The sequence below is a fragment of the Diorhabda carinulata genome, chromosome 8 (assembly GCF_026250575.1).
Source record: "Diorhabda carinulata isolate Delta chromosome 8, icDioCari1.1, whole genome shotgun sequence".
NCBI lineage: Eukaryota > Metazoa > Arthropoda > Insecta > Coleoptera > Chrysomelidae > Diorhabda > Diorhabda carinulata.
Window position 1 is genome coordinate 17,564,169 of NC_079467.1, and position 16,851 is coordinate 17,581,019.

General features: G+C 31.8%; 1 protein-coding gene across 1 annotated transcript; it reads right to left on the reverse strand.

The window, feature by feature from the left end:
- Positions 1–1,603: 1,603 nt before the first annotated feature.
- On the reverse strand, positions 1,604–14,544 carry LOC130897379 (sarcosine dehydrogenase, mitochondrial). Its single transcript, XM_057806207.1, has 11 exons — positions 14,073–14,544; positions 10,233–10,486; positions 9,543–10,085; positions 9,270–9,450; positions 8,815–9,080; positions 8,558–8,755; positions 8,252–8,500; positions 7,109–7,257; positions 4,040–4,296; positions 3,707–3,977; positions 1,604–1,863 (listed from the first exon to the last, which is right to left on the reverse strand). Exons 1-11 carry the CDS (start codon positions 14,212–14,214, stop codon positions 1,674–1,676), a joined length of 2,700 nt encoding a protein of 899 aa, XP_057662190.1. The 5' UTR covers positions 14,215–14,544; the 3' UTR covers positions 1,604–1,673.
- Positions 14,545–16,851: the final 2,307 nt, after the last annotated feature.

Below are 16,851 nucleotides of genomic sequence, written 5' to 3' on the forward strand. Positions count from 1 at the left end.
TCATGGGAAAGTTCAGTCCCAGAGATGGTAGGGGTTAAGTTAAGCCAATTAAACAAAAACATTAGAATATTTTGTTTATTAAATATTGATATATTAATAAATCGATTCATAGATAATATGATAGATCAATCGATTGGTATATCGATAAACAGAAGAATCCATAAACTGATAAATCTATTGATGCATTGATGAACTGATATATAAATCGATAGATTAGTAAATCGAAATATTCATGGATGGATGGTAGATGGTAGATCAAATGATTGAATATCAATGAATTAAAAAATCGATGAATTGTTACATATATCGATAATTTGATATATCGATGAATTGATCGTTTAATACATCTAAAAATAGAAGAATCTGCTTATCGATTGACTGACAGATCGATTGATGCAATAATTGATCTATATTTCAATAAATTGAATAATCGACAGATCGGAAAATTGAAAAATCGATAAATCTATATATCCATATGTATATAAAAAGATATATTAAAGCATCTAAATGTTCTTGATTTTAGGTCTCTTCTGTTTCAAAATCAGTTCTAAATATATTTTGATAAAGACTTAAAGAAAAGTCGAAACGTCAAAAATCATCTTTCTTTCAAAAAGAACTGATTTTGAAACAGAAGAGACCTAAAATCAAGAACATTTAGATGCATTAATATATCAAAAGGTGAAATCGATACATTGAGATAACGATTAACTAAAATATATATAGGCTGATAAATCGATAGATACAAGAATCGATATATCGTTAGACTGATAAATCGATTGAGGCATTGAAGTAACTGATCGATAGATCAAGGATTTGGTAAAACGATTTGTCCATTATCTTATGTTACGGAGACATCATTTCTATTTCTTTAGATAGATCTATACGTCCATAGACCGATATATCGATTAATTAATAAATCAATAGATACAAGAATCGATATATCAATAGACTGATAGATTAATTGATGCATTTATGAGCGAATCGACAGATCAATGAATTGATAAATCGTTAAATCAACGGATCGATGTATTGATATATAGATTAATGAATAGATCTATTTGTTGATAATTTGATATATCGAATAATTAATCGATTAATATTGTATTGATTGAATAATATAACGGGGCATCCATACATCGAAATATCGATTAATTATAGAATAGATAAATACAAGAATCTGCATATCTATAGATTAATTAATCGATTGAGGCATTGACAAACTGATCGATAGTTCAATAGATCTGATAAATAGATAGATTGGGAAATCGTTACATTGAAAGATCGATTAAATATTATATCAGTAGATTGATAGATGAATAGATAAATTTGGTAGATCGATAGACGAATATATTTATAAATTGATAAATCTGCGGGTAGATAGATAATGGTTCTTCTTCTGTTTCCTCTTCTTTTTCATTTAAAATTGTTCGGGCTTTTTGATCAATTTCCAACATGGAAATTATTTTAATGGTTTATTTTAGTATTAAATTGATACTAAAATTTTTACTCAGAAGAATATTAGAGACTTTTTTTTATCTTTTTTACAATATCTCTTTCAACTTGCTGATCCAGGGAAAGGATACTTCGAAATTATAACGCCATAACGATAGAGAAACATTTACTTAACATAAATATTAAACAATTACTAACAATATTAAACCTAACTGAAAAAATCAGTCTTCGAAATGCGTCTGTTCCTCAAACTGATGTTCGTATTGTCCTTTCACCCTTAAATTTTGAGGATCGAAAGGACTTTTCAAAAATAACGTGGCGGGATACTTTTTGTTCCTAACCTCAATTTGATATGTACCACTTTTGAGATATTCATCATCTATTACTTTTCCATTGGGGTGCTGAACGTATCTACAACACCAACAAAATTCTTATATATTCACGTAAACTTCATATTTTAAAGCGGTTATAAATTTAAACTATAATAAAATTTAAAATAAAAAACAAGGTTTAACACTATAATCACCGAAACACGTTATAGTATACAAAATGTTGCCAGACATTAATCATTAACTGGCTCGATGATGTCTAGGAGATTTGAATAGTTGCTTTTTATTGGTTACTTTAGGACCATAGATAAAGCTAGCCTTCTACCTAAACCTCTACCTGTCTGAGCAGGATCCATAAGCGCATTTATAGCGTAATTGTCATATTGACGTTAAGAGTTGTTGCAGATTGATTGCAGTGGTAGTTTCCATATCTTCTTTGTACGTGGTAAACATTAAGAAATATGGGCGGTCCATCGAAACAAGTAGATTTGGTCGATCCTAATTTTGAAATAACTCTTATAAAATGGTACGAAAAAACAGACAGTGATGACAGTAGAAGACCAAATCATTGAGTCAAAAAACAATACCAATTTTTATTCAGCATTTGGACGAATACTTAGTCGAAGTTTAGATCGACATCTTTTTCCACATTTTTATCCGTTTTTGACGTGGAACGGCGATCCGAACGTGAATAATCTTCAATATCTTCTCGACCATCTTGAAAATGCTTGAACCACTCGAAAACACGTGAGCGCCACAAACATTTATTGCCATACACTTGTGAAATTTCACAACAATCCGTTGCTCCATTTTCACGGCAAAACAAAAAACAATTACTATAGAAACAGCGGCTACACTGATTTGTCTAGAGACAGGATAGACATCCAATTCGAAAGAGTAGACTTCAGGCTAAACAGCTGACAGTCGTTAATCTTTAACGCATGCGTAATTTTTTACTAATCTCGTTACTTAATAGCCACATGTCGTAATTTAGATTTCCGTATTTTTCTTCGTAAATCCACCGTAAAAACGAAAAGTTTCAAAAAAGATCATTGAAATCAAATGATTTTTCGATTTTATAGAGCCAAAAAACGATAATATTAAATTTAATTGTCTTCACATAATAATTACGAATATTCTTCCAGTCTGTAGGGTCTGTTCCGAAAGTAGTAATACTCATTTACAAAAAAATTATTTAATCATAAAAATAATATTAGAATGTTTCATAATTACACCCTTTCGCATCTACAGAATGGTGCCAACGAGTTTTTAAGTTTTCGTACGCCTCCTAGACCGAAATGCTGATCAGTTCCTGCGTCAAGGCTTGTTGAACCACCTCTACCGAACCGCATTTGGGAAAAATATCTGGAAGAACCAAGAAGATCTTGGCAGATCGCTTTCCGGTTGGCCTGTTGCTCCTCTGACAACACTTCTTCATGTCACGATCTCAAAAACTTGTATTCGAGGAAGGTTCAATTTAACAGGAAACGTTCTGATACTCCTCATACGTTCACTATTCAATATATTTTTTACTAGTGACACATTTTCGTTGGTTTTTCTAGTCGAAGTGCGTCCAGAACGACTGTCGTCTTCCACTCTTCATTTATCGGAACAGCTTGTGCCACTCGAAAACGCCTGATTTAGCCGTGGCAGCATTACTCTAGAACTCCTCAATCCAGTCATGAGTTTCTTTGTCCATTTTAATATCTTTTTTTGCCGATTTTCTCCTACAATAGTGTGCGCATTTAGAATAATACCAGTTCTACTACTTTCTGAATAGGCTCTGTATTATTAATACAAGTATAAGGAAGAACATATAACGAAAAGAAAATTAAAAGAAAGTAGTAGAAGGATTAGGGTGTGGATGCAGTAGAAATTACAAAGTATAAACATTATACAACGATTTATAAGATATGATAACTCACCCTATTCCTATACTGGAATCTAAACTGAAGCCGTAATCGCCTCGTCTCAATATTCCAACAATTACATCATCTCTCCAAATAGTTTCGTATCCGTATAAAGCTACTGGGTCTTGTAAAGTGAAAAATACCCTTCGTTTTGCAACACCTTGTTGTTTGAATTTCTCCACTGCTTGTTTTCCTAAATATTGACCGTCTTTTCTGCAAAACCTTCCTAAACCGGCTTCTATTGGATTATCGTCTATTCTAAGATCGTAATTGAGCAAATGATAACCTTAAAACAAGATAAATATTTTTTAGATACATTTTCTTGTCCAATTCAGTTATAATTGTTACCTTTTTCGCAGCTCAAACAATCCAATGCTCTAAATCCGGCGTGTTTCAAATCAAATCCTCTACCAGCTTCCATTAATTTATTATATACGGGTATACAAGATGCGAGAGGAATGTGGATTTCATAACCTAATTCTCCTATATAACTTATTCTAAGTACTCTACAAGTATGTCCGTTTATTTTTATAAGTTTTGATAAACCGTGTGGTAATTGTTCGTTTGTTATTGGAAATTCGGTCATCGATTGTAATAATTCATTACTAAAAAGATACGATTCATATAATTAACGTACAATAATATTTTTACTAATAAATTTTCGAGTTTGACATTGTAAAGTTGACAAAATCTGAATATCCAAAGTGTGAATGGAATTTTATTGATTATTTATCCAAATTAAATAATTATTTCTCAAAATTTAACCGGTCTTGAAAATTTTGAGGTTATGTTAGGAAAAACTGATATAAATTGTAAATTTTTTTATTCCATACAACTTTTGTTATACGCATTTTTTTATTGTCTTCTGAAAATCATAATAGTTTTCAAAATAAAAATAGGATTCGATTTAGAGCATAAAATTCCACCGTTTCATCGATTTTAAAGAAAATCAAACATTTTGTAGAAGGAAAAAAATGAAAATGATAAAAAATTGGTTTATTTGCATTTTTCTTTAAAGTTTTGTAGAGAAAAATTTGATGTAATTTGTCAATTTCTTAATTTTGATTACATACGTTTTCATAGAAAATCTAATTTTAATGAAATTTGTTATTCTGATTCCTCATAACCTTTTTTTTGAAAAATCCCAATATTCCTTAGACGAATCGATATTTTTCCATATAAAAAGGAGTTAGAGCCTGGAGATAAAATGAACTTCCCTATTTATTTTCAGAAAAATCTACGCATTGTTATATATAACAAAACAATAAAAAATTAAAACATAATTAGATTATCGGTATTTTTTTCAGATATTTTGAGGTTATGTGAAAAAACAATACATGTCAATTGTACTATTTTCAATTACCTACAACTTTCATTACACACAATTTTTTATAGGAAGTTCATTTTGGCCGTAATAGGCGCAATTTTGATTCTCCATAAAATTTTTTATTTCTCTTCTTTTCGAAAAATCACAATATTTCTTGAGCGAATCGATATTTTCCAAAATAAAAAGGGGTTAGAGCCCTGAGATAAAATGAAACTTATCTGCTTATTAAGAAAAAAATGTAAAAATTTTTGCAGAAAAAAAATTGGAAACATGAGAATATCAGCATTTTTTCGAATATTTTGAGGTTTTGTGAAAAAACAATACATGTGAATTGTAGTCTTTCTAATTCCCTACAACTTTTATTACACACATTTTTCTATAGGGAGCTCATTTTGGCCATAATACGCGTAATTCTGATTTCCCATAAAAATTTAGAATTTAAAAACACAAAATTTCTTAAACAAATCGATATTTTTCAAAATAAAAAAGGGTTAAAGCTTTGAGATAAAATGACCTTCTCCTACTTATTTTCAGGAAAATGAAAACATAATTAGATTATCGGCATTTTTTTCAGATATTTAGAGGTTATGTGAAAAAAAAATTGTACTTTTTTCAATTCCCTTCAACTTACATTGCGCAAATTTTTTTATAGTTCATTTTTGGCCGTAATTCGTGCAAGTCCAATTCCTCACAAATTTTTTTTTTTCGCAAAATCACAATATTTATTAAACGAATCGATTTTCTCCAAAATAAAAAAAGAGTTTGAAGCAGGACCTAAAAGCCTGCATTTATTTAAATTTTTAGGTTAGACTAGGGGTTTTCGGAATCTATGATCGTGAGTCAGATAGATCACCTGTCAGTTGAAATCCATCGAAATAAATTAGAGAATTCACGATTATGACATAATATTCATTATGTCATTCCCCGGACTATAAGGTAGGAAGAATTCTAACATATGATTACTCCTATCAGTTTCCAAACAACCGTCAGAGTGTGACGGTAGTTGAACCAGAAGACAGTAAGGTTAATTGTAGGCCGAGATAAATCAAAAACGTGTAATTCGAGTTGATCAACAAACACGTACCACTAGAAATATAACAGAACTTGTATCTATAACATTCAACTTGTAGCTCATAACATCATATTTTGTATAAATATAAGAATCAGTATGTATAGACAGTCACATTGTTATCAATGTATATGATAGTGTTATTAAATGTGAGAGTTGAAAATATACCAGTGATTTCACTGATGACCCCTCACCTTCAATCAACACAACATCATGTTCATATTAACGTGATCATAGTTTCCGAGAAGCCCTGTAGTGTTTCATTATTACATTTATAATAAACTATCGTACTGCCTCAATTGATAAATAAAGGACCTAAACTTTTGTATGAAATAAACTTAAAACAAACAAAAGGAGTCCTTTTTTTATTAAAACAAATGAAAAAATTGCTCGGTATTACATATGATGTTGATTATTTACAAAACAGAATTTTCTTGAAATACTGGCTATTTATAAGATTTAATTTTGATATTGACAGACACACACAGTTATAATACAGTCTGTTAATCAATTTAAAGCTTTCTAAAAAAAAATATTTTTTGTTTTGCTTTGTAGTTGGTAAATAAACAAAGTTGACGGTTTTCCGACGCGCGACGTATAATTGTCCATTCGCAAAACAGGGAAACTCCAAGTTGATACCACAAACTTCCAATGACTGGCCATGCGATTTATTTATGGTCATCGCAAATGCCAGACGCACCTGAAATTGTCAACTGGAAAAAAAATACTACGTGGCAACTATGTAAAACTTTCGTCGTGTTTATTGATAGTCTCAGAAAACCTGACGACTGGTTAAAAGGATCCTTGGAAAACGGGGGAAAATATGAAGTAAAAGCGTATTACTAACTTCAAACTTATAATTTTTGCGAGTAATGATTTTATGTAAAGTAATCATCATTACATAATGTAGAAATCAATAAGTTGTAACATTTATCAATCGATTTGAGATAATTACACGCGTTATGCAGAGATGGCAGCGTCGACAGTTTTTTAAATCTATTTGCTTCAAATAACTACTCACCTTTTTGGACCTTGAATCGAAAGTATTCCTATTCTATTTGTCATTTCTGTTACCAAAGACTTGAAATTTTTTTTATAAAGCTGTTTCCTGAAGTGCGATTTAGTTTGATAACCAGATTTGGCGCCTGCTACAATATAATAACCTTTTCCCTAAAATTTGAAGAAGAAACTTACAGCTTAAAACCAGCGAAGAAATTTCATCAACCACCGATGAACACATTTAATAATTTATAAACGTATTATTGCTAAATTTTGCTATTTGCTGAATTATTCGCGAAGTTGCACAAGTGTGTTCGTTTTCGTCGAGGCGAGTAGTGTAGTGTACAATTAATATTATATTGTAAATATGGAGTGTACAGGTAAGAAGAACCATCTCAATGTATCCAAAAGAGAGCAAATTGAGGTGGCGCTGTAGTAGTAAGTGGAAAGATTTTAAAAACGAAAATCATATCATCTATACTTGCTACACTGGCGCTCTTTTGGTGAGTCTTCGAACAATATAATTTGCTGTTGACAGATGGAAACTTTTTCATATTTTCTTCCATAAGAGATACTCCTCCTTACATCCACCCTCCATAATCGCAAGAATAATTCAATCCAACCTTTGACCGTAGATTTACGTGGACTCCTCCCATTTTCTCCAACGAAAAGACTAACGTCAATCAGTTGGGACTTTCGCATCGCTTCGGCACATACAGAAATTGATTCTACGCTTCTCAATTATTATTAAAAGATAATTGAAGAAGTTCTCATGAGCAAGTATAAAGAAAAAATGATAGTTAGGAAGGTGCGGGGTGGTCAATATAAAGTTCGTTCGATCTGAATCAACCATAAGTTTTATATCTTGAAACGCTTTAATATCACAACAATGTGCCCTAGCACCAAAATAAAAAACGCCGTAAATTTAAATCTATTGTGAGTATCTAAGCAACTATGACGAAGATGCCATCAAAGTTTCCCGTTAAAGACTTCCAGATTTGCTATAACATTTGGATAACTCGCTGCAGTCGATTTATTAGTGCGAATAAAGAGTTTGAACTTTGGAGGAGATCGTGATAATTTCGCAATAAAAAATTGTCACTACATCCGAGATCGGAAAATCGTCGAATAGTCGAGAAAGATGGTTTTGACATTAATGACTTACCTTCAGCACAGGACCCACTAAAGTCCCTACACCTTCCTCCAAAGGTATAACGGTGACATCAGCTTCGACGTAACCTCTGGAATTCAGAGAACACGTGTAGATGATGCTCCCCGGTTTCCTATCGACGTTAGCGGTAAACAACCAATCGGCGGCCTCTTCCGCATCCGGACCTGCTAGATACATTTTCGCATAACAAGTTAAATCGAAAAGCGCAACGTTATTTCTAGCCGCCAACGCTTCTTCCCTCACCTAAATAAAAATATGCCATAATATCCACAAGAAAATCATTTTTTATCATGATTTTACCAAATCGTGGCTTTTCGGGAAACCGAAAGTTAGTTCCCCTTCCAGTTCGTTTTCGTATCGTTTATCCTCGTTATCGACGTGATCGTAATATCCGTACCAATCGTAAGATCTAACGGGGGCGGTACGGTCCTTAATAAAATACGCGGGTCTTTCCCAACCTAACGCTTCTTCCATAACAGCCCCGTTCGCTACAAGTGCCTACGCAATAAACACAATTTGAATTATCGAAAATAATCGGCAACAATGGATGATCTCACCTCGTGGAATTGATCGATTCTATGGTTTCTACCAGCGAGCGGTTGATCGTGCGGATAAATTATACCGTAAGTTTTCGCATAACCTTCGTGGGATCGTTCTAGAACCCAAGCTCTATCTTGTCTCTGTACTGGAGTGTATCTTCTTATATCGTATGCGAAAAGAGGTAAATCAGGTCTTCCTAGAGTTATCCAACTGGCTATTTGTTCGCCCGCACCTCCACTCAATTGTACTCCGAGTGAATTGAAAGCATTCGCATGAAACAGTCCTATAATAACATAATTTTCCTCCTATTTTGAACTGAATTACACAAATACTTTCCCAAACCATGAAACTCGCCATATCATACTTACTCTGTGGATTCAATAATCGCTTTATTATTTAGTTCTATGGTTTGGATGCAAACAATACGTTGAGGTTATAATTTTTAGGCGTGTATTTATAATTTTCTACCTACCGACACATTTTGGATCCTCTCCCATTATTGGCTTATGATCAGGTGTAAAAGATTCTGGTCCGCAAATATCAGATTTGATACCAGCTTTTTCAAAAGAAGGACACAGTTCAACCGCTTTTTTCCAATGTTGATCAAAAATGGCCATGTCTAATTCGTAGAGATGAAATTTCTCCTCCGGTAACTGGAACCAAAAATCAAGACGTTTTATTAAAAAAAAAACGTATAAAAAGTAGAAAGTTGAAGCAATAAATTATGTTTAGATCTGTTACTTACATCTTTAAGAACAACCGGATTTGGTTCATAACCTCCAAATAAAATGGAATCGCCTTGTGGTCTAAAATAAAGACACCCATCGTGATCTCTAATACTGGGAGTACCTTTAGCTTCGGGTATAGATCCTGTCACTACAAAAGCGTGCTTCATTGGGGTTAGAGGTATATCAAGTCCTACCATTTGGGTGAGTTTTCGCGACCATACACCGGCAGCGTTGACTATTACGTTCGTTTTGATCGTACCAACGGGCGTTTCAATCCCGACGATTTTCTTTTCATTATTTGGCGTTGGAACGGTTAGAATTTTTGTAACTGGAGTATCTTCGAATACCTTTCCACCTCTATTTTTAGCTCCTTTCAACAAAGCAGAGCAGTACATTGAAGGATCGCAATATCCGTCATTCGGAGACCAAAGGGCACCGTAAAAGGATTTCGGTTCTAAGATGGGTGATAGTTTTTGGGCTTCTGTAGGAGAAATAATGTGACTTTCCAAATTTAGCAAATGTCCGAGTGTGTGCAATCTTTTGTATTCTTCTAATCTTTCCTAAAATTTTACATTTCAGTTGGAAATTATCTACACATGTCGGTTGATCAATATGGAGACAAATAATTTTTGTGCGAAGGAAACAACGCTTGATTTTAGATTTAATTAACCTTTTTTTCATTAGAATTTCAAAAAATATATCCTTACCGCTGTTCTCGCAATAAATATTCCGCCATTTTGAATCCATCCGGGATTAATTCCAGTTTCTTCTTCTAAACTCGCTAAAAGATCTCTCGTCTTTTTTAACATTATATCGTCTACATCCGTGGCTCTTAAGCTCCATACCAAAGCTCCACTGTGCCATGTTGTTCCAGATGTTATTTTATGTTTTTCTAATAAAACCGCGTTTACACCACGTTTTGTTAAATGGTATAATGCGCTGCAACCTATAACTCCCCCACCTAGGAAAATTTTTAATAAAATATTGACAAATTATAATGAATGTTTTTACGTCAATAGTGAAAAGAAAAAATACAAAATTCGGGTAATTGTGTAAGTGGCAACACCGTATTATATAGAAAAATAATGACTTAAAAACGAAGAGATAAAAGAGAAAGTATTTATTTTTTATATACTCAGAAATATATCCCTTAATAATTAGCCTGTTTCATCTTCAAAAAGATACCCCAGAGGCAGGATTAATAGGGGGTACATTCCCTATTGAGAATAACGTTAAAGTTCGTTAACCCAATATCCCCCAGATAAGGCAGGATATTATGGGGGATACGGTATATCAACTATAGAGAGTAAAGTTGAAAGTCGTTGACCCAATAATTTTATGTAAGCCTGTTCAATCTTTAAAAGATCCACCAGAGTCAGATTTAATGGGTGATATCTACATTTCCTATTGAGATTAACGTTCAAGGTCGTTGACCTAATAATTCTATGTTTATGTTTTTAAAACAATATGGCGCACTGTAAACATCAGCTGTTTGAAAATTAGCATACTAGTCGGTGCATGCGCATTCAGATTGTAAATGTTGATAATAAAATATTCTTTAAAAACCATTTTTTCAATTTTTTTTTAATAATTTTATTGACAAAGATTAAATTAGTTTATGAAAACTCCTATCCTAATTGCGTCAATTCATATCACAAATAATTTCTTGATATCGTTAAATTATTTTTTTATATAAATATTTACGAAATATATGTTTCAAAATATCAGAATTAAATATACAGGTTGTCTCGAAAACATGAATTAATGAATAAAGGTACGTGAATCTAATTTTGGTAACTTTAGTTTATGAAGTACAGGCTGAGAAAGGTGTTAGAAGATATACACATTTTGTGATATAAAAGAATTTTCGAGCGGTACTTGTGAATATTCCCTAATAATTTTTTGTTATTCACAGTTCTATAACAAAAATGAATAAAAAGTAGAAAAATAATATAATGTATTTGTACCTCGTTTTGTAGCTGTAGGTATGAGAGTTCTTGAAACAAAAAGCTTAGGTGGTTTTGCTTGTGGATTGATATGAATTTCATGTTTCTATGTAAACAAACTCACACCGACACGACTCATGTTTTTAATTACTTAACATGGTTAACCTCCATACTGGTAAAATAATGAACGCATATTTCTATATTAATCTTTTTGGGTGTTAAACCTCGTTAAACAGTTAATAAAACATTCCATCGAACGTTGAGGTGATACCAGTCTTTGAATCTTATTTTCTGTGGTTCTCTAATAGTAGTTTATCAAGTTTTATCTAAAATCTCGTGAGACTTTATATAGAAGTTTTTTCAATCAAAAATGGAATCTTTATATTAAGATATCAGTAAAACAAGTTCATGGAAGCTTATGAAGATTATCTTTATGATAACATCTATTAAAAACTATGAAATAATGTTTTTTCTATCGAACAACAACACTTATTGGGTATATGTTTCCATGGAATATAATTTCTTATAGAAATGCGCTTTCTTCTACAGTTAACAAAATATTATTAAAAATCGTGTTACTTTTATGATACTATTGAACGTAGAGGTGATACCAGTCTTTGAATCTCATTGTCTATGCATAGTGAGTCGCCCTCGTAGGAAACTAAATATCTAACCCACTTTTGGTTTTCCAACTGTAGAATTTAGAATTATTAGTTTTCATTTAAAATTTCAAGAGAATTTATTATAAATAATCAAAATGGTGAGTTGCTTTATTATACAACACCTCCTGTACATATTACTTATTGTGTATATGTATGAATGGACTATAATTTCTTATAGAAAGCTAGGAAAAAGTGGATATAATTGGAAATAAATTTCTAGTCCACTCATGGTTCTCTAATAGATTTTGAAAATTTTTATTTGTAATCTCGTGGGACTTTATATGGAATAAAGTTCTTCCAATCAAAACGGTGAGTTACTTTGTTATACAACAACACCTTCTGTACATATTACAACAGTTTCTCACCTCAAAAATGGAATCTTCGAATTAGAATACCACTAGAACAAGTTCATGGAAGCTCAGAGATATTATCTTTATGATAAAATCTATTTCAAAGTATGAAATAATGTTTTTCCTATCGTACAACAAAACTTATTGTGTATATGTATGAATAGACTATAATTTCTTATAGGAAGCTAGGAAAAAGTGGATATAATTGGAAATAAATTTCTAGTCCACTCATGGTTCTCTAATAGATTTTGAAAATTTTTATTTGTAATCTCGTGGGACTTTATATGGAATAAAGTTCTTCCAATCAAAACGGTGAGTTACTTTGTTATACAACAACACCTTCTGTACATATTACAACAGTTTCTCACCTCAAAAATGGAATCTTCGAATTAGAATACCACTAGAACAAGTTCATGGAAGCTCAGAGATATTATCTTTATGATAAAATCTATTTCAAAGTATGAAATAATGTTTTTCCTATCGTACAACAAAACTTATTGTGTATATGTATGAATAGACTATAATTTCTTATAGGAAGCTAGGAAAAAGTGGATATAATTGGAAATAAATTTCTAGTCCACTCATGGTTCTCTAATAGATTTTGAAAATTTTTATTTGTAATCTCGTGGGACTTTATATGGAATAAAGTTCTTCCAATCAAAACGGTGAGTTACTTTGTTATACAACAACACCTTCTGTACATATTACAACAGTTTCTCACCTCAAAAATGGAATCTTCGAATTAGAATACCACTAGAACAAGTTCATGGAAGCTCAGAGATATTATCTTTATGATAAAATCTATTTCAAAGTATGAAATAATGTTTTTCCTATCGTACAACAAAACTTATTGTGTATATGTATGAATAGACTATAATTTCTTATAGGAAGCTAGGAAAAAGTGGATATAATTGGAAATAAATTTCTAGTCCACTCATGGTTCTCTAATAGATTTTGAAAATTTTTATTTGTAATCTCTTGGGACTTTATATGGAATAAAGTTATTCCAATCAAAATGGTGAGTTACTTTGTTATACAACAACACCTCCTGTACATATTACAACAGTTTCTCACCTCAAAAATGGAATCTTTGATTTAGAGATCTATAGAACTATGGGAGCTCAGGGAGATAAAATCTATTTCAAACTACATATAAAATGTTTTATTGAACAAAACTTTTCTGGGTGTATGTATGAATGGACTTTAATTTTTTATACAAAGCAAGTAAAAAACGGATACAATTGTTTATAATATTAATTGCATCTATGTAATTGTATCTTCAGAAAAGGTATAATTCTCGTATTGATATTACTCTTAAAAATATTCAAAAAAAATCATAAGAAATTTAGCTGTTTCCTCGTTTTTTTTGGTTTTCTTTATAACTGTGATTAAAAATGAATCAAGTTTCTAATAGTCTTGTAGTGGTTTACATAGAAACGATTTTGATAACGTGAATGACCTTACAGATACTAACAATAATTTATCAATATATAATTTTATGAAAATTTAGTAAAATATCAAATTTATTTTATATATATATATATATATATATATATATATATATATATATATAAAAAATAGTCACTTACCTACAACAACAACGTCTGCTTGTTTAGGTAAATCAACTTTATTGCTAAAATATTGTTTTTTCAAATTTCCTGTTTTCGTTTGACTCCGAACAATGCCACAAACTTTATTAATTCTTAACATCGTGTTGTTACATACACACATACACAAACACACGTTAGTGGCACAGATTGATTCTTAGCTCGATACATAAATCTAATAAATGGTTTAATTGACTTGTTGTTCTCTATAACGAACAAAATTGACCTCAGTATCTTTAGAATATCCATCGGTGATAATTTTCAGATAGCTACTGTGTACTAACTACATTGACTTTTTAGTGTCTACACAGCGAAAAATAATCGCTTCCAATGAATTTATTTGTACGATAAAATTAGTTTAAGATTACAAATAAAAAAAATTATTATAATATATTATGGTAACGTTAAGTTGTTTCAATTTTAAACGTTTTATATTTCGTGAATTCGTACGATTATCCTAATCAAGGTCACCAGGATAGCCTATAACGGAATTTTTAGATTTTGCGCACTTTGAATTATCAGATAAATTCGAAATTTGCCAAATGCTGATGATAATACAATAATTTAATAAATTCTTAACATTCTCTTTGTTAGAATCGCCAGGAGACCATGGAACACAATGTATTGATTCGATTTTTACATATCAAACCATCAGTTAAATTCAATATTTGGCACTGATGACAATAATAATTTTTAAACTTTTGGAATTTTTTCTACCTGCGTTAGATCCCGATAAATTAGAAAAAAAGAGACATTTTAATCTGGACCTCATTTCGTGGTCTATTTGGTTGACTTGCGACGAGATAGAGCGTCCAAAAATTCAGTTTAGATGTCCATAAGTCAGAAAAACGAGACGTTCTAATCTCGAACTTGTCTCCTGGTCTGATTGGTTGACTCGAGACGAGGTAGGACATTCAAAAACTCGTTTTACATCTAAATCAATCAGAAAAAAAGACGTTCTAATCTCGAGCTCATCTCGTGGTCTGTTTTGTTGAATCGAAACAAGATAGGACATTCAAAAACTCGTTTTACATGTCCATAAATCAGAAAAACGAGACGTTCTAATCTCGAGCTTGTCTCCTGGTCTGATTGGTTGACTCGAGACGAGGTAGGACATTCAAAAACTCGTTTTACATCTCAATCAATCAGAAAAAAAGACTTTCTAATCTCGAGCTCATCTCGTGGTCTGTTTTGTTGAATCGAAACAAGATAGGACATTCAAAAACTCGTTTTACATGTCCATAAATCAGAAAAACGAGACGTTCTAATCTCGAACTTGTCTCCTGGTCTGATTGGTTGACTCGAGACGAGGTAGGACATTCAAAAACTCGTTTTACATCTAAATCAATCAGAAAAAAAGACGTTCTAATCTCGAGCTCATCTCGTGGTCTGTTTTGTTGAATCGAAACAAGATAGGACATTCAAAAACTCGTTTTACATGTCCATAAATCAGAAAAACGAGACGTTCTAATCTCGAGCTTGTCTCCTGGTCTGATTGGTTGACTCGAGACGAGGTAAGACATTCAAAAACTCGTTTTACATCTAAATCAATCAGAAAAAAAGACGTTTTAATCTCGAGCTCATCTCGTGGTCTGTTTTGTTGAATCGAAACAAGATAGGACATTCAAAAACTCGTTTTACATGTCCATAAATCAGAAAAACGAGACGTTCTAATCTCGAGCTCGTCTCGTGGTCTGTTTGGTTGCCTCGAAACGAGATAGAAGTTCAAAAACTCGTTTTAAATCTCAATAAAACAGAAAAAAGAGATTTTTTAATCTCGAACTCGTCTTGTAGTCCGTTTTATTTATTCGGAATATAATAGGACATTTTAAAACTCGTTTTACATCTTGATACATCAGAAAAACGTAGCGTTTTAATCTGGAGCTCGTCCTGTGGCCTATCTTATTAATTGACGTTCAAAAACTCTTATTCATCTCGTTTTAAGCTTATACCGTGGTCTGTTTTTGGACTTGAGACGAGATAGAGGGTTTAAACTACATATATATAAATACAAAAAACGAGACGTTGTAATCACGAGCTCGTCTCGTGGACTGTTTTGTCGACTGGAGACTGGAGATAAAACGTTCAACAGCTCGTTTTACATATGTATGAATATAAAAAAAGAGATGTTTTGATCTCGAGCTAGTGTCGTGGCCTGTTTTATTAATTCTAGACGAGATAGGACGTTCAAAAACTAGTTTTTCATCCCGATAAATCAAAAAACAAAGCGTTTTAATCTCGAACTCGTCTCGTGGTCTGTTTTACTCATTCGGGACGAGCTAGAATGTTCAATAACTCGTTTTACATATCGGTCAATCCGAAAAACGAAGCGTTTTAATCTCGAGCTCATCTCGTGTCTTGTTTTATTAATTGGAAGGAGATAGAACGTTCAAAAACTCGTGGCTCATTTTATTATCTCGAGACTTTCCAAAATGTCATGGACTCAAAAAAATAAAAGAAAAAGGAATATATTAGAGAAATTTTTGAATATCATCAAAATGTGCGGTTGTTGAAAAATGGCAGGGAAAAACAATATAAAAATGAAATTTTTCGATCCAAATAGAATAGAATTTCTATTGGGTTATAGACAAGTCATTTTTTTTTTCAAGTTTCGGTGGTAACTACAGCAATTAATCCACAAAATTCACATAATATAAAGCAAAAACAGGATTTGATAGAAAAATTCATCTAATTAATAAAAAAAAGATTATATTTTCCAACTCGAATAAATCGATAATATCTTTTGAAAACAAAGTATACG

Bases quoted from the DNA above. Each gene is read 5' to 3' on its own strand.
- LOC130897379 (XM_057806207.1), bottom strand. From the start codon at position 14,214: ATGTGTGTATGTAACAACACGATGTTAAGAATTAATAAAGTTTGTGGC. The intron at 9,081-9,269 runs GTAGGTAGAAAA...ATGTTATTATAG, and splicing joins AGAGGATCCAAAATGTGTCG to GACTGTTTCATGCGAATGCT. The intron at 8,756-8,814 runs GTGAGATCATCC...TTTATTGCGTAG, and splicing joins GAATCGATCAATTCCACGAG to GCACTTGTAGCGAACGGGGC.